The sequence below is a fragment of the Delphinus delphis genome, chromosome 2 (genome assembly GCF_949987515.2).
Source record: "Delphinus delphis chromosome 2, mDelDel1.2, whole genome shotgun sequence".
In the NCBI taxonomy this organism is placed as follows: Eukaryota; Metazoa; Chordata; class Mammalia; order Artiodactyla; family Delphinidae; genus Delphinus; species Delphinus delphis.
In genome coordinates this window covers 77,714,159-77,732,676 of record NC_082684.1, presented here as the reverse complement: position 1 = coordinate 77,732,676, position 18,518 = coordinate 77,714,159, and the positions used below count along the sequence as shown (strand labels likewise).

Genomic DNA, 18,518 nt, shown 5'->3' with positions numbered 1-18,518 from the left:
AGAAAACTGCCCACACAAATTCTTTGTTCAAAACAATTTAGTTTTATCCCATAGTTTCAACATGTCAGTAACACAATCTGTTATGTTGCAATTGAATTTTGGAAAGTTCTCAAGAAATTTTAAGTCTTAGTCATTATTTCCTGAAGTTCTACTAAATTAGTAACATTGCAGGCTAGTGACTCAATTTTGTTCTTATATCATTGTTCATAGTCTTAATGCACATAGATCGTGCCCTGTTATATAACATTTAACGTAGGAACATTCACAAGGGACACTTGTGGTTCTAATTCTATATCATTGTTGCTTACTACTTTAAAATGGGAAAGTGGGAGGCTTCATACGATTTCTGTAATTAATTTTAAAACAGCATTTTATAAAATGCTGTTTGGATAAAGATTTTGTTTATATTGGGAAGGGGGGGAAAATCCTAAATGTCTTTTACTCAGAGAGATTTTCATTTTCCAGTTTTATCATTAGGCTACACACAATCACAGTTACTCAGCCAACACTGCAAAGCTGCCCCACCAGAATATTCCAGTAAAAGGACGTGAGATCTAGTGGAGAGTGTTGTTGTTAGAGCTTTGCTAGATCATAACCTTTCCCACATACACCTCACCCCCCTCCACACACACAGGTTCACTCCATCACCAGTTCCGAACAGAATTGGCATCTAACTGCTGCTTTCCGGCTTGGCCTTCATCACCTTGGTCCAACCCCCCCTCATGTCTCACGGGGACTAGATTGGTGTCAGGTGCCTCCTACATAGAGCAGCTAGAAGAATCCTGTATTTCTTCCTCCTTAAAATCCCTCAGAAGCTGCTCACCGGGAAGAAAATCCCAGCTCAGAGACCTTGCCTGATCCAGCCCTGCCCCCTGCCACCTCATCTCTTAGCCCCTTGGGCTCTCTGTGTTCTCACTCACACTGCCCTCCACCCAAGCACTTCCCTACCTCAGGGCCTTTGCACGTGTTGTTCCTCTGCCTGGAATGCTCTTCCTCCAGATTTTGAACTCATTGGCTCCTCCTTTTCCCTCGGGGTTAATAAAAATATCTCCCCCTCGGAGAAGCCTTTCTAGCCTCCAATCTAGGACCCTCCTCCTTCCCCGAGTTGTTTCAGTCTCCCTCTTTATTCCCTCATCAGATGTCTCCCAATCAGTAATTATCCTATTTGTTTCATTGGATGCCTGCTCTGTGACACCAGGGACAGGGTATTCTTTGTTCATTGCTGAATCCCCAGTATGGAGAACAGTGCAAGTCGTATGGGCTCGAATACAACTTGGAGGGAGTGAATACGTGTAGCTGCTACGTGTATGGATGGATTTTTCCTATGTAAAATTATTGTTGATCCTGCAGGGCTGTGTATCTTGCCATGTCTTCATTATTTAAAATTGCAGTCATATTTTCTCATCAATTTAACATAGTTGCAGTCGATCTGCAAAAGCTCTATTTCTAGTCCCAAACCTAAGAGCCTATGACCCTCACTTTCACCCTCTTCTTGCAGAGAATCTATGGGCTCTAACCCTAACCCTAACTTAATCATATCTATGGGGCTGAAATGCAGCCAGAATGCTGAATTAAAATATTGAAAGACTCCAGTTTGTGGGTAATTAGTGCCTGCCATGACTGTGGCCCCCCAAGGATCCTTCCCTCTTCCTTGGGAGGCCCCTGTGGGCACTGCTGGAGTGGGCCAGAGCATGAGGCCTGGATGACAGCAAGGTGGTGGTGCCCCGAGAAGGCACTGGGACCCTAGCGAGCAAACACGTGACGCCTATTTGGCACCCCCATGGCTGTAACCACCTGCTGATGCTTCCTCACAGTCGCCCTCATATGGCTACTTTGGGGAACTGCAGCCTCTTCAGTGTTACCGTTTCTATTAATGCCTCTTGGCATGTGTACCATTTCTGTTTAATACTCTCGTGTTACTTGATCTTTTACCTGCACTCTAAAATGGGAATGTCCTATTTTTCCCAAATATTTATATCATGTTTTCTTTCATCATTGTGTGAGTAAACTCTCTCAAGTAAAAATACTTGAAGTTCTCATGCTGTAGTTTGAATGTGATCTTTTCAGAAAATAACGTCATCATCATCACTGTTACTCTTGTCAAACTGTAGTAATAATATCTACAGTAATGATTCCCCTACTAGAGTAAGGATGAACTTGATTTTTAAAATCTAGTGGTTTTAAAGTATAAGTTCATTTTTAAGAACTTAGCTGACGTGGTCAACTGAGAATCAGGGGCACTATGAATTGACAGTCAGCTTTCTCTCCACTGCTTTGTTGCGTACTTTAGAGTGTTTGCTGTGATGAATCTGAAATCATTCACTTCCCCCAAAAATAATTTGGGTGGGGAGAGCTGATCTTTAACTTTCACTTATTTGGGCTGGCATATATATTTTTTAACCTCTCTCTTCCTGGTCTCTCCAAATAACAGAGTACGTTTCCTGATGGGGGGACGTCACGGAGAATTTAAGTTCCTGCCTCCCTCTGGCTATGCCCCTTGCTACGAAGCCTTACTTCCAAAAGAAAAGATGAGATTGGAGCCTGTCAAAGAGTATAAACGTGATGCTGAAGGTGTTCGAGATCTGCTGGGTACCACCCAGTTCCTCTCCCAAGCTTCTTTCATTCCGTGCCCCATAGATACCAGTCAGGTAGGTTTGAGCTGCCAGCAGAAGGCAGCCCACGGAGATGATGCTGCATTGTCTTTGAAACATTCTTATCATACATTCTACTGAATTGTCGTGATGTGTGAACGACCATTATGCTTCACGTTTCCACCATATGCGGCAATTGAGCTCTTGAAGGATTTTGCAACCAATGAACATGGTTAAGCACTTGCTACATGCAAGGCACTGTACTAGGTTCTGTGAGGCATAGGCAGACGTGTGACAGTATTCTCTGGGAATGCACAACCAAGCTGAAGAGATAAGAAGCAAATGTGTTATTTTTTTTCAAGTCCAAATGTAATATGCAGAATGATCGTGTACACAAATAAATGCTAGAGACGTCCTTTATGCTAGAATGTTTCTAAAAGTCTGTGTAGAGAGAATGGCATTCAGTCAGGACCCTTTAATAAACTTAAATGGAGAGGGGCGTCCAGAGGTGAAGTAACAGGAATGGGATGAATGAGAGCCTGGAAGTAGAAGCACAAAATAGGGACAGGTGGCAATGAATATTCTCCTGTGGCTGGATGCTTGGAGGACGAGCAGGTAGGAGAAGTGTGGGAAGTAAAACTGAAAGCAACAGGGGAGAGCATGGAGACCTCAGAAGGTGCTGGTAAATAGACATTTTCTTTTTTTTTTTTAAGTCTTTATTGGAGTATAATTGCTTTACAACGTTGTGTTAGTTTCTGGTGTATAACAAAGTGAATCAGCGATACGTACAGACATATCCCCATATCCCCTCCCTCTTGCGTCTCCCTCCCACCCTCCTTATCCCACCCCTCTAGGTGGTCGCAAAGCACCGAGCTGATCTCCCTGTGCCACACGGCTGCTTCCCACTAGCTATCTATTTTACATTTGGTAGTGTATATAAGTCCATGCCACTCTCTCACTTCGAAATGGACATTTTCTTTCCCTTCCCAGGGTCTCTGTTTTGACAGACACACGTTCACACAGTTATGATGAGGAACATACAACAGCTTTCCAGTGCCTCTGCCATGCCAGTGCTATTCACATCACTATTCTAGATGTTAGAGAAAATAAGTGTAAAGGCACCTTGTCTCTGAGGCACTTGGGATAATAGTTTGTAGGATTATGGCTCTTTTAACCTGTAGATGGTCTCTACAGTATATTTTCCCATAATACCTCTATGGCCCTGTTACATTCAGCTCTGTGTGTGTGGTCATGCGTCTGCTTCTTACCTCCTGTGGCTAATGATTGTGAATTCTCATTGTCTAGAAATCACAGTGTCTCTCTGTCTGCTTCACAGAGCCTAGTACAACACCAGGAATGTAGCTGGAGTTGAGAATGTTGATAGGAAACGAGGTAGGAGTTTGTGAGCCAGAGGTAATCCTAGGAATCGGATCATCTGCTTGCTGTGTATTTTAGATAAGAAGTTTGAGGGCCAAAGAACTAAACTAGCTTTTCTGTGGACACAAGGTGGTTAGTGCCCAAGCAGGGAGAGGTTGTACACATGGACATGGTTCCTACTTCTCTGTGCTGCCCTCCTTACCAAGTTATCAGAGACGTAGGTATTACTCAGAAAAGCCTTCCTGGAGGAAGCAAAACTCAAAGAGAGTTCAAAAGAATGAGGGGAGGTTTTGATGAGGGAGGAAAGAAGTACTGGACCAGAGTGAGAAGAGTTTCTAAACATACAGAATAGAAGATTTGAAAATCAAAGAGTGGAGATAAATCAACAAGCCAGATGAACTTTGATGTCTGGACCCAAAGCTGAATATGTATAGACCCTGGAATGAGGGAAATGTTGCTGGGAATCAAATAATAAGGAAGTTCTCATTGGAAAGGTGCAATTTATTATTTTGAATGAGACTTTGTAATTTTTTAGAATCTATCAGTCTGTGAAATTATTGTCTAAAGAGAAGTTAAATACAAGATACACAGTCAACTCCATCCTGCTTGGGACACATTAACCAGTTTGCAGATAAAATGTTGTTGACTAGATCCCTGTCCTTCAGTGCTACCTGTGTCCAGTGCTTGAAGCACCCCCAGGCCCTTGCTGAGCGCTGCGGGGGAGGAGCCCAGCTCCTACCAGCCTTTCCTGGGGATGTCAGTCTCAGGCCCCAGACACCCAGGAGGCAGTTACCAAGCCAATATTACTCTATCCCAGCTAGTCACCAATTGAGGTCACTGAAATTATGATGCAGGATTGTTTGTGGAGGCTTCTTTCCACGTTTCCCCCTTTTGCTGAAGCAAGTGGTTCCTTCACATGGAAATCCCCCTTCAGGCTGTGATTAATTTAAACAGATTAAATTAGTTAACCAATAAAACTCAAATACAGTTGTCATTTGTTTACTAATAATTTTCCCCACTTTGCTCCTTATCAAAACATTATGCCACGTAACTTTGACTTTTCAATAATAAGTTGGTTTTTTTTTAAAGAGTGTCTTTAGTTGAAAGGCCAATAGTGGTTATGACACATAGTTAAAATATTTTATTGCTACTTTTCTCTGTGGTCTCCTTATACATCACTGACTTAATATACTTTTTCTACAAAAAAAAATATATACATTTTTTTCCATGAGCGCCCCTCCTTGAAAATAATTGGGATTTTTGCAAGTAGTGGAAACACTAATAATCATTATAATAGAGCTAGAATTGTAGGAGCCAGGGAGGTGATACAGAAGGGAAACAGGTCAAGTGTGCAGGCCCTCCTAAAGCAGGGGGCCATTTCTTAGCCCCAGCTGACTAGTTGCCAGGCAAAAGTGTGGGGCCAATGTTAGCAATCTTTCAACTGGTCAGGGGAAATTAGAAATCTGGATTTTTATATGAAATCTCCTATTTCTTAGGAGCTATCAACTAATAAATGAAAATGGCAATAATTAATTGTTTACTGTTATAATTGTAGTAGTAGTAAATTAAAGAAAGGGGGAAAAAAAGAGAAATTTGAGTCCTCAGTTTGTGACCTTTGTGGAGAGACATGAGCAAGGTACCAGGAAAACAGAGAAACTTTTCCTGAAGGTACCTGGGGAAGACCTCCAAAAGGTAGTGAGGAATTTGAGCTAACTCCAGAAAGATAAATACTGAGGGAGTTTGTATTAAGACCAGAGCTGGACAGCAGCTAAAGGGGTAAAGACAGATTTTTGCTTAGAAGTTATTGCAGTAGGGGAAAAGGAACTCCACTATAGAGCTGGGGTCAGTTCTGAATACAACACAAACAACTGGGAATTTACAGCCAAGGAGCAGGTTTGGGGTGCAGGTGGGGTGGGCGTGTCAGTGACGGAAAATTACTAAGAGGAACATCACGGGTTGGGATGGATTCTTGCTAAACTGATCTAACAGGATTCTTACTGAGGGCAGGTCAGATAGATCTGATATCACCTGGGGGAGGATGGGGGATGAATAAGTTTGATCAGACATGGAGGATGATCACATATTCAAGGGTGTAGATTGTCACTAAACTAATTTAGCAAGATTCTAGCTAGAACTGGGATCTTGAGGACAAGGCCCAAGGATCGAGCCTAGTCAGAAATGGCTCAGATGCACCCATCTAGAGCTTGGTCCAAGGAGAAAGTCTTTGTCATTTGCCATGTAGCATGGGGGTAGGAAGTATACATATGATGTGTATCATGGGGAGTACTAATAAGAATTAAGGTTCCGTGTGCAAGGGCACAGAACTGAGCGACAGTGTGACCTTTGGGGAGAATGTCAGGAGCTTTGAAAGGATGTGTTTGGGAGGACCGTGACAAGAGGACTGAAGAATGGCACTATATGCTTGGTTAATACATCTAGTCTGTGTCTTGGGAGTGTCAAGGGGCACTTGGATGTACTCAGGAGGAGAGTGTTTTGATGTGGTTGTGTTGTCGTGAGCTCATCACTCTGGCCACAGTGTGAAGAATAGATTGGCGGGGAGTTGGGGAGACCAATTGCAAAGCTCTTGCGATGGTCCGGGTAGAAAATAACGAGGTTGAGTGACGTAGAGGAGGGGAACCTTCAGAAAGATGATTAGGAAATAAACATGTTGGATTTTGTGACTCATTAGGTGTTGTTGGGGGGGGATGTAATGCCAAGAGAAAAGACACTAAGATGACTTTATGGTGGGGTCCTTCAACGAAAAGAGAAAATACAAATAAGACAAGAAAAAGGTTTTGAAGGAAAAATAATGAATTCAGCTTTGAATAACATGCTGAGTTCACTTTGGTGGGAAAATCCTGCAGGTAGTTGGAATAGTAGGTCTGAACTTCAGGAGAGACCATGGCTGGAGGCTGGATGGTCAGGAGTGACCATCTGCAAGTGGATGAGATCTCTCCCAAGGAGCGAGTATAGAGGAAGGGGAGATACGGTCCAGGGGAAGCCAAGAGAGGAAGGAATCTCTAGAAGTAGCCCCTCCTGGGTGATGTGTAGAGAATTCAACTGGGGCACACGATCTGTCTAGATTTTATGACAGATTTCAGTACGGTTGATTCTTGCAGTTGTCACTTCTCACTTCTTCCTTTTCCTTTTAGGTTGTTTTACCACCTCACCTAGAGAAGATCCGAGACAGGCTGGCTGAAAACATCCACGAGCTTTGGGGAATGAATAAAATAGAGCTTGGCTGGACTTTTGGCAAGGTATGTGTTTGAGTGGCCGGGCCAGGGTGGAGGGTTGGGTTGCCTTGTTACCTGGAAGCGTTCTTCAAAGACTCACATGAGAAACAAACCTCACAAGCCCAAACCCACTGGTTCTTACTGACTCCCATCCAGCTCTCACTGAGTACAGCAGCCTTGCTTGGGAGTTCGTTGAACTGCAGTCAGGAGTGCTGGGGAGACCAGCACTGCACAGACAGACCCAGGAGCCTGTCTCCTTCTTACTCCCAGATGCTCGTCTTTTTCTTCAGGGAATATCGAATGTGGTTAACCCTTAGCTCCTCCTTCAGAGCCTCACATCTCCCTTTCTCTTCAGAAAAAGCTGTTCTCTCTGCATGGCTGGTGAAAAGAGGCTGATTCATTGTTGTGAGTCAGAATTTGTTTAGTGTGGTTTTCAGATGCATCACTAAGATTAATGGACACGCAGAGGAGGTTAAGGAATCTCTTTCACTAGAAAACATTTTTCAAAGAGGATGTAAATTGACTTTGTTCTGTGACTTGTATAAGGTCATGTCTGAGGGCAGAAGGATCTGTGATTCTGAAGCTCCCTACGACCCTGGCACTCTCAGATTATGCACATTCCAGCTTAGTTACTGAAAGCGCCCCTGCACTCTAGCGCTTATATATTGATATAGCTCCCATACATATCCTCCTTATATACGACCACCTCTTTGCTGTATGCTCTTTTAACACCACAAACCTCTCCTTTGAGAACGAATTACAATTGCAATTGTAAATTTATTTCTATGATGATTGTATTACTACTGCATCAGACTGTATCCTTCATGGGGCTGGGGCTACCCCAGCTCACCATTGAACTCCTAAGGTCTAGCTCACTGCCCACCACATAGTAGACATTCGACAAATGTTTGTGGAATGAATGAATGAATTAGTTAATGTCTGGATCTACACCGTCCAATACAGTAGCTATGGGCCACACGTGGCTACTGAGCATTTAAAATGTGACTAGTCTGAGTTGAGACGTGCTGTAAGCGTAAAATACACATTGGATTTTCAAGACTTTCTATGAAAAACTAATATAAAGTAGCTCAGAAATAATTTCTTATATTAATTACTTGTTAAAATGGTAAGGTTCCAGGTGTATTGGGTTCAGTAAAATACATTATTAAAATTCATTTCACCTGGTTTTTTCGTTTGTTTTGTTTTGTTTTTGTTTTTTGTTTTCTTGCTTTTCTCATATGGCTACTAGGAAATTTGAAATGACAAATGTGGTTCACGTTGGTGGCTGACTTTGTGCTTCTATTGGACAGTGCTGGCCCAGATTCTGTATTCCTTTATGTTCTGAAGAATGCTACCCTGCAGTGGCACTGTGGTTCCATGAGTTTTGGACAGGCAGGAGCATGACTACCACGCATAAAATGGCTTCTCTAGGAAAGTATGTTCTGAATGCAGACACTTGACTAGAAGCAGTCCACAGAACACAAGCCACTGGCAGCCTGGGGACGGCGTGTATCATTTATTAGAGGGAAGATCGTCTATTTGCCTATCAGCAAATAACTGTCTTTGTCTTGCCTGATATGAATTACCTGGGCCATGTTTCCAAAGCGTGTCTTTTCTGTTTCCCAAGGCAGTGCCAGTTGTCAAAACTTAAATTATATTCTTTCTTATGTTGTCACCTAGATACGGGATGACAACAAAAGACAACACCCCTGCCTTGTTGAGTTTTCAAAGCTACCTGAAACTGAGAAGAATTATAACCTACAAATGTCAACTGAAACCTTAAAGTGAGTGTTTAATTGAATTGAATTTGGACTAAACAGTGAGTGGATGATTTAATGCCTTATAACTAAACTACAAACCTGTTGTCTCTCGAAAACGTGATGCATTCTGACAGATTAGCCAGGATGGGGATTATTCACGCCACGAAAGGGTTCAGCATCGTGAATAACACATCTACTATTGTTATTTAGCATATATAGTTCTTTAGAGACCATTTGCTATTTGCCAGGGACAGGGAAAAGGTAGGCAGAAAAAAAAGCAGAGAAACTTAGAATCAAAGGACCAAGTGCCTCTTCTAGTTCATGTATAATCAAGGAAAGAAGGTAAGATATATAGTAGGTTCTAGATCATACTGAAATTGGACAACTTAACCTCTCTAAGTCTCCATTTTCTCATCTACAACATGAGGATAGTAATAGTTCTTATCTCTATATAATTGTTGTAATGGTTCAATGAGATGATAAATATTTTTTTAAAAAGATAAGGCATTTCTAAAAATGAATGGGAAAACATGGTTTAATGCACAAACATTCCATTTAAAAGTAACTTTTAGCTTCTCTGTGATCCCACCTGTGGTTTAAACCCTGATTCAGATCTTCATTTTTTTAGCCCCATTTTATATCTCCCTTCTCGAATTCCCTTTGTGCTGGTTACCTGTGCTTCTCTGCATTGTATTTCTCTGTCTGATAGTTGGTGCAGAACTTTTTAACACTGTGGTCTTGCTGGCATAATGATGCTCTGTCAGGTTGCTTTGTCTCATAGGCTCCCCGTATGTGATGTCTTCCATCACACCGACCCTTCTTGAGGATGTGGCTTTGGTACCTCATGGTGTCCAACACATCTCAAGACACTTCGTACAGGGAGCACGTGGGAAATACTTGCTGACCTCTGGGTTCTCCCAAAGGGGCTATTAACTAACTTTTTGTTGCATTCTTGCTACCGTCTAAATCACGAGTTGGCAAACTAAGGTCCACAGGCCAATCTAATCAGCCACTTACTTTGGTAAAAAAGTTTATTGTAACAAAGCCAAGCTCGTCACTTTGTGTATTTTCTATGGCTGTTTTCGCTCTGTAATGGCAGAGGTGAGTAGTTGTAGCGGAGACATAAAGACCACAAAGCCTGAAACGTTTCCTCTCTCGCCCTTTACAGAAAAAGTCTGGTAACCTCTGGTCTAAGTGAATGAATATTGTATGTTTTTATCACACAGGTTAGGGTTCTCGCTGTCCTTCACCTTGCAGTTGACCCTTGTTTCCTCTCTCTGTTACATCACAGAACCCTCCTGGCCCTGGGGTGCCACATCGCTCATGTTAACCCGGCTGCTGAAGAGGATCTCAGGAAGGTCAAGTTGCCCAAAAAGTAGGTGATCATTTAATGGTCAGAGACTTTAATGCTTCAGTCTGAATTTTTAAACTGGGAGGACAGGAGGCCCACGCACAGAGGCAGGTGATGGCCCCAGATACTTCTAACACCAGCTCAGGATGTCTCCACCAGGTACCTAGACTGCCCTGAAACCCCCAGACGGAAGCCGGCTGAAGTAGAGTATTTTCAGTGCTTCTGCCTGGACCTATACTACTATCTACTAGGGTTAGTTTTGAGCCAGATGTGGCACTCAGATGGATACGCTGTGTTGGTCTATAAGAATAGCAGTTGGCACGGGAGCTTGAAGATCGTCGGTAGCCACAGCAAAGATTCAGTCCTCTGTCACTGGGCCAACCTTGCAAGTCCCTTGTGGAAATGTGCGTCACTGCCAAGATTTAATTTGGCCCCTAAATCTGCATGTGTCCTCTCCCTCTCGCCCGTGCATTCACCGAGCCATGTGTTCTCACACATTCAGATGCGAGCCCACGGGCGCATCCCCTGGCTCACTTGCTCACCCGCACGTGTGCCAGCCTCGGGTGCGCACGCATTCACACCCAGGTGTCGTAATGACTTATGAGCCAAGGCAGTGCCGGCTCTTAATCAAATGCTTATCTTCCCCTTCCTCCCTGTGAAACTCCCAAGCTGCCAGGCTCCACTCTCAGAGGCAGCTCCTGGTGCCAAGAGCAGCTCATCTGAGAGGCAGCAGCTGAGAGGTGGCTGGGGGCGGCGCTCAGCAAGCAACACGTGTTGACTCTGCCCAAAGTCAGGCATCCCTAGAAGGTGGACGAGGGGCAATATCACGCCTACAGTCGACCTTGTATCTCGCGCTGCTCACAGGTTCTTGGGTCGAGTAGCGCTGGTCTGCAGGTCATCACATTTGGGCTCTGGCCCTGATCTGGGCAGTCCGTGGCCTTGGGGCCCTGGATGCCCCTGGACTCACATTCCCACGTGACTGTGGTCAGTTACTCTCCTGTGAGTCACTCCACACAGGGCCCTGCTCCTCTCCACTCACACGATGCGTCTACCTGGACTCACACTGAGCTTTTCCCGTCTTCACGTTATCTATCAAATTATCTGTCGAATTACAGACATTTGTGACTCCTGGACTGGACAGCAAACCATGAAGATCATTCAAGCTCACAAACTCTCTCATGTTATGATTTTTTAAACTTCTCAAAATGAAGGTTTAGTTTTCTAAGACTGAGTGATCATTCTTTGCTGATTTGTAAGAAACCGTTTGGCTCAAGGTCCTGTCCGTGCCAATGTGGTCATAAGCTTTTGTGCTTTTGAAGCGAGACCAAGGAGCTTCGGGTGATGTTACATTACACGGAATGTGCCCATCGTTTGTAGGGCAGAGTAGTTTTCTTAGGAATAAGGGTGGATTTGCACAGACCATCCTCTTTCTCCAACGGTCGCCTTAATCTGCGACATGCATTGGCAAAAAGGATGGTGGATGGGGGTCTTCTACTAAAGACTTGAGATAGAGCTGAGCTGTCCATTCTGCCAAAGATAGAATCTGTGACTGTAGCCTTGTTTTCCTAGTGTTCTGACCCTGTGCTATTGGTCTCAAATCTGGAATGGGGGAGCCATACAGTTCTGTTCAAAATATGTATTTTCCATTTACTTGTAGCTACATGATGTCCAATGGCTATAAGCCAGCCCCTTTGGATTTGTCTGATGTGAAGCTGTTACCTCCTCAAGAAATGTTAGTGGATAAGCTTGCAGAAAATGCACACAATGTTTGGGCAAAAGACAGAATAAGACAAGGATGGACCTATGGCATTCAACAGGTGAGACGTGCTGGGTCAGGCCTGCTGGAGAAGCCAGGTGATGTGATCGTGCATTAAAATGCCATTTTGCTTTGGTGGGTATTAGACTGGAAGGTGGAGGTTGCCCTTGCACTCTGTTCCTCATGCCTCAGCACCTTCCTTATTTATAGAATCATGGGGCTGGATGGAATTTGTAATGGTCACATTGATATTAACTCCAGGCATAATTCCAGTTTTTCAGCAATGGGTAGGCTTACGTTTCCTTTGTTGGTCGGGTTCACTTGTGATCATGTTGCCCTGTGTAAATGGCCACTGGCCGCATCTTCTCTCATTCCCCGTCTTGTTGCTTGCCTCACGGAGGGCTGAGCTTTCGTGCACTCTCCAAGGCCAAGGTAAGGCTCGCATAAATCAGTGTCACAGCTCAGCAGTATTTCTGGGACGGTCCCAAGTATCTACCACTGAAGGGGAAGCTAGCCCAGGAGAGAGGCAGACGAGCCCACCAAGAAGCCTGTGCCCCCTTACTTCAGTCCACAGGGCCAAGATTCTTGGGCAGGGTTCTTAGTTTATCCAGAGGCAGCCTGAGAGCCCAGCAAGGAATTAAGTGGAGTTTAGAACCAGGGTTCGGCCCAAACCATCTGGTACACCTCTCACTCTGAAATGTCCCCCTCATCTCAGTAAGTACCGGGCTCAGGGAAGTTCAAGGATAGCTATGTGCACACGTGTTCATTCATTCCTGAGCCTCCAAACCTGCACGCGTCTGGAACCAAGAAGACGACAGCTGTGGAAACTGCGGCAGGGAAGGGAGTTGGGGGTTCAAAACAGCAGGTTAGGTCATGGTGACGTGTCACTGCTGTTGTCATTATTGTCTTCTTAGTCCCCAGTAAGGAACCGAGGAGGACTGTAATACAAATGTGTGCCTGCTACAATGAAATGGCCCCACTGTGGCTCTGCCACCTTTTCAGATGTTTCTCTGTGAGCAGAGATGTCTGTTAAGAACTATTGGGACTTCCCTGGTGGCTCAGTAGTTAAGAATCCGCCTGCCAATGCAGGCGAAACAGGTTCGAGCCCTGGTCTGGGAAGATCCCACATACCGCAGAGCAACTAAGCCCGTGTGCCACAACTACCAAGCCTGCAAGCCGCAGCTACTGAGCCCGCGTGCCACAACTACTGAAGCCCGCGTGCCTAGAGCCCGTGCTCCACAACAAGAGAAGCCACCGCAATGAGAAGCCCACGCACCACAACGAAGAGTAGCCCCCGCTCACCGCAACTAGAGAAAGCCTGCACACGGCAACGAAGACCCAATGCAGGCAAAAATAAATAAATTTTAAAAATAATTTTAAAAAAAGAATCTGTTGCGAGGAGGCCATAACTGTTTGAATCATGGCATGCTCTTTCATAAGGGAATAGTCACGCAAACCCCCATCTGCCTTGCCTTGGGAATGGAGGTTTCTAACCAATTTCATGACACTTCATTTTATTCACAGGCTGGCATTATTGAAATGGGTTTTTTACTGCTAGTTTTGAATGTTAGTACAAATTTTCCATTTATACTCATTTAATCTTGAAGCAGCAAATATGTACATTGGTAAATATCAAGGCACTGGGAGAAGAGCTAGCAGACTCACCCGAGAAAACCAGGACCGTTGCTGGGAGTGTGTGAGTGGGACAAGCTCTTTGTAAAGATGATAATGCATTTTCTCAGCATCTCTTTTCTCTGGCTTCACATAGGATTTAAAGAACAAAAGAAATCCCCGTCTGGTACCCTATGCATTATTGGATGAGCGTACCAAGAAGTCAAATAGGGATAGCCTTCGTGAAGCTGTCCGGACTTTCGTTGGCTATGGCTATAACATTGAGCCATCAGACCAAGAACTAGGTAATCAGCGGAGATTGTTCCCTCTGGCCCCAGTTTACTAAACAGGTCTTCTTCTGGCGGAATGCTAACTTTCAACAGGTCTGACTTGCACTATTAGAAATGCTGGTGGTGCTAAACTCAATGGTGTATTTTAGAAGTGGGGGGAGGGCGGAGGGGCCGTGTTGATAATAAAGCAGTGTCCCATGGACAGATGTTTCTGTAACGAGCACGTCTATGACATAGTCCCACAGGGAGTAAGTTATCCTCCAGCATAGCTGAGCTTTTCAGGATATTTGGTCACAAAACCAAGTTACCTTTATTTCTCTTGTTTTCCAAACATGTGAATAGCAGCTTACTTTGGGGCCAGGTAATGTCATCTCTAAATTGAATTCTAGCACTGATTAAAATCACCAGCTTATGGTTATTTAACATGTCACTGCCATCTCATACCCCAGGGGATACCATAGGCTAGTGGGACAGTAAAACCTGGTTAAGGGGATGGATTTGGAGGAAGACAGACCTGGGTTCAAATCTTTGCTCTCCTTGGTTTATGGGGTCTAAGACCTTGAACAGGTGAAGCTCTCTGAGCCTCAATTTCTTCCAATAATACTGATTTCATAGGATTATTGTGAGGAAAAACCAAGATTTAGTTTCTACTGCAAAGCAATCACTCACTGAATGGTGGCTTGTATTGTTATTATGATACGATGACGAGTGATGATTATATTATGAACAGAATGCTGTATTGGCTAGTAGCAGATCTGTCATCAGCCTTTGTTGTTGAAAGTCTTTCGAGGCATGCTCCCTAAATATTAAACCTATGTTCTCTCTCTCCCTCCTGCACCCTCTACTCCCTTTTCTTCTCGATAGCCGACCCAGCTGTGGAGAAAGTCAGCATAGACAAGATCCGCTTTTTCCGGGTAGAGCGCTCTTATGCAGTGAGATCTGGAAAGTGGTATTTTGAGTTTGAGGTGGTGACCGGAGGAGACATGCGTGTCGGCTGGGCCAGGCCAGGCTGTCGGCCTGACGTTGAGCTGGGGGCTGATGACCAAGCCTTTGTGTTTGAAGGCAGCAGGGTGAGTCTGGCTGGTGTCCGCACGTCCTCAGTCCGGGTTTTTCTGCTTCAGATATTTCCCCAGAAGTGAAAAGTGCTGAGTATCTGGATCTCTGGCTTCAAAAGGGAGGAGCCACCGCACTGGCTAATTGAGACCATAGAATGATCATCACTTAGTGTTTGTCCCTTCACTCTTTCCTCTGGAGAAAGAGAGGGCTGCACACTCTCGTCCTTTCCATAGCCACCTCCGTATCTGCCTTGCCTCTGAGCCCATGTTCGCCTCTTCAGGGGAGGCTCACAGAACACTGTGCAGCCAGTATGAGGGAAAATCTTACCACTCTGTCTTAGAGGGAGTTCGGCTTGTTTTCATAGCTGACTAGGTATTGGAAGACTCAGGCCACCTTTTCTGATGCGCCTTGTATATCTTGGTTTCATTCATCTGTAGATAGACCACTTCTCCCTGTGAGTTGTCCTTGGTAGGAAGGGAAGTGCCTTGTAGAAACCAGGTACCACTGCCCATTAGGAGAAGTTATTCATGGGGTCATTTCTCCAGTAGTACAGGGCCCTCTAGGCTAGGACCTCCATTGCTCTGAGCCCTCGCTCTTGTTTTCTAGGGCCAGCGTTGGCATCAAGGGAGTGGGTATTTTGGACGGACCTGGCAGCCAGGAGATGTGGTTGGATGTATGATTAACCTGGATGATGCTTCCATGATCTTCACGCTGAATGGGGAGTTGCTGATCACCAACAAAGGCTCTGAGCTTGCCTTCGCTGACTACGAGATTGACAATGGTAAATCCACGAGCTTTCCCCCCTTCCACCTCTACGAGATGAAAGGAAATCTAGGGAGCGGGGTGAGATCTTCTACCTCCTCACTTAGGACACACTGACCTTTGCAGATTTGAAACCCTGGTGGTGAAGATGAGGTCTTATACTATCATTTTTGAAGGATCGAGACAAATAATATTAGATGATAGTTGATGTGTGCAGTGTAAATCTAAGTCTGAACTTGCCGAGAGGCTGACCAAGGGGCTCTCCTCTAATCCCCTGCCCTGTGCCTTGGCATGTTAAGGTACCTCACGTTTCCCGGTATCACAAAGGAAATGCTAATTGCATGTAGACTAATAACCCTGGCAGGAGAGAAAAGGTGGTGAGTTAAAGAATTATCCTCATATTCTGAATTGAATTGTCAATCTGAATGTCTGTGTAATTGACCTTGATGCTTTGATGAGAATCACTGAAACACAGAAGTTTGACTTAGCTATTCCCTTGAATGAAACAGAATTTATTTTGAAAGTCAAGCATGCTATGAAACCCAAGCACACTTGCACTTGTTAATGGCCGTGAATAGACTGCAGTCAGGGCAGTGCTTCCGGCTACACAGAGGAGCGATGGGCGCTTCTTATTTCCCATCGACAGAGCTACGTTATGTACCGAGGCTGTTGGCACCAGGAGAAGGGAGTACTGGACTGGGAGTTAGCTGACTCGCTCCTAACAAACTGTGTGGCTCCCAGACGGGCTTGGCTTGACTTCTCTGGGCTTTGCCTCCTACATCTGTACCAGAAAACAGGATGATAGACTGCATAAGTGCCAACATCCTTCTCAGTTGTAAAATTCTATGGCAGTGACTGAATACCAGCTGTGGTCACACCCCTGTGCTGGGTGCTTTGCCACTCTCTGCTGCTTCAGTACAGACGAGAAGGAGGCAGGGAGGTCGAGAGGAAAAGAGGCTGCTCTGGTTTCCTGTCCTGCCTCTGCCCTTCCCACCTGTGACATCTCGGGTTGACTTTATTTAATGTCTTTTTACCTCGTTTCCCCCTCTGTAAATGATTAGGGTTCCTGGTAGCTTTAAATTTTTGAGACTTTACAAAAAGAAACAGTCCTCCCTCCCCACCCTGAAAGTTAAAAAAGATAAAACTGCACAGGCAAGAGCAGCAGAAATACATGAGTATATTTTTTTGTTTTTTGGGTTTTTTTGCGGTACACGGGCCTCTCACTGTTGTGGCCTCTCCCGTCGCGGAGCATAGGCACCGGACGCGCAGGCTCAGCAGCCATGGCTCACGGGCCCAGCCGCTCCACGGCATGTGGGATCTTCCCGGACCGGGGCACGAACCCGTATCCCCTGCATCGGCAGGCGGACTCTCAACCACTGCGCCACCAGGGAAGCCCGAGTATGTATTTTTAATACATATAAAATATTATGTATTTACAATGTGTTTTGGCTTTACAAATCACTTTCACACTTTTTGCAGACATCTATTATCTGCAACATGCATATCCAACTGTACCTTAAAAGAGCTTCAAAGATTTTTCTAAGAGCCACATATCTGGGGTAATAGAAAAGTTGCAAATCAACGTATTTTCCTAGAAAGACAGGGTGACTGAAGCCAGATGGGGTCATATTTTAATGCCTTCTAAAAAGGTTTAAAATCAAAGTTTTGAAAAATATGTTTTTGGAAACAACTGGGAAAGATGTGGCCAGCAGAAAGAATGGTTTATGCACTGGTTCAGAGGCAAAGAGGGGGAAATCATGTCGGTGGGCATGAGGGCAGTGGAGAAGAGTATCCTCTGGCACTGCTCTTTGGAAACAGATATTTGCCAAGTACCCATCACAGGCAGTGCTCTCTTCATGAGGCTGGAGGAAAATGAAGAATTAGAAGATTCAGATTCATCCCCAAGGAGCATAGCTCCCTAGAGCAGGAAGAGTCCAAAGACCAGAGACCTTGTTATGGTTCCCCTGAGTGTGGATTTGGGGAGGTTACTTGTCTATGAGACTTTGGCTCAACCTAAGGAGGAGACAAGACTCTTGTCTATGTGCAGAGTTCTAAGAATTCTGTAAAGTCTGAAGCCTTGCTACGCAAGGTGTGGTCCAGTTGTTATAAATGCAGACTCTCAGACCCCATGCCTGTCCTACTGATTCAGAAACTGCATTCAGACAAGACAGTCCGGTGGTCCCTACGCACTTGAAGGTATGAAAAGCAGTGGTCTAAAGTATACACAACTGTAAATAGTAGCAAAATTAAGGAGTTCATTTTCTAGTTGGAAAAATAAATCAGATGAAAATACGGAAAGGTAACTACCAGTGTGAAGCGGTGGGTTAAAAATGGCAAACGACCAATGCAGGATGAAAATTCTATAAGAATGGGGTTGGAACTGAAGGTTGAATAAAAAATATGAGCTGTCTACCTCTGAGGAGAAGGGTCTTCTTCTAAGGGGATGTGAGTCGAGTAATAGTGGAATCAGGAAACGGCAGGAAAGAGTGACGATACATTTTGGAAGATTTGTGTACGGAATTTACAGAAGATGAAGGTGGAAAGAAAAAGAAGGTGCAGATTATAGCCTCCAACATCAAGACTTGGTCTTTTTATTCAAAAAACTTTCTTTATTGTCTAATCTGGGCCCAGCATCCTTGGACTCCACTCTCTATGACATGGGGAGCTGTCCTAGGGTTTGTGCAGAAGAATACTATAAAGAAGAGGGATGTTTCAGGAGAACTCTGTTTTT

At 44.6% G+C, this 18,518-nt stretch overlaps 1 protein-coding gene across 1 annotated transcript in view; it reads left to right on the top strand.

Annotated features, from left to right (window-relative positions):
* RYR3 (ryanodine receptor 3) overlaps positions 1-18,518 on the top strand; it is a 361,766-nt gene that overhangs the window by 136,254 nt on the left and 206,994 nt on the right. Inside the window, exons 20-27 of the mRNA XM_060002247.1 lie at positions 2,432-2,648; positions 7,121-7,225; positions 8,882-8,985; positions 10,253-10,336; positions 11,970-12,129; positions 13,837-13,984; positions 14,834-15,039; positions 15,632-15,806. Coding sequence (XP_059858230.1) covers positions 2,432-2,648; positions 7,121-7,225; positions 8,882-8,985; positions 10,253-10,336; positions 11,970-12,129; positions 13,837-13,984; positions 14,834-15,039; positions 15,632-15,806 — 1,199 coding nt within the window. The remainder of the gene's footprint in view (positions 1-2,431; positions 2,649-7,120; positions 7,226-8,881; positions 8,986-10,252; positions 10,337-11,969; positions 12,130-13,836; positions 13,985-14,833; positions 15,040-15,631; positions 15,807-18,518) is intronic.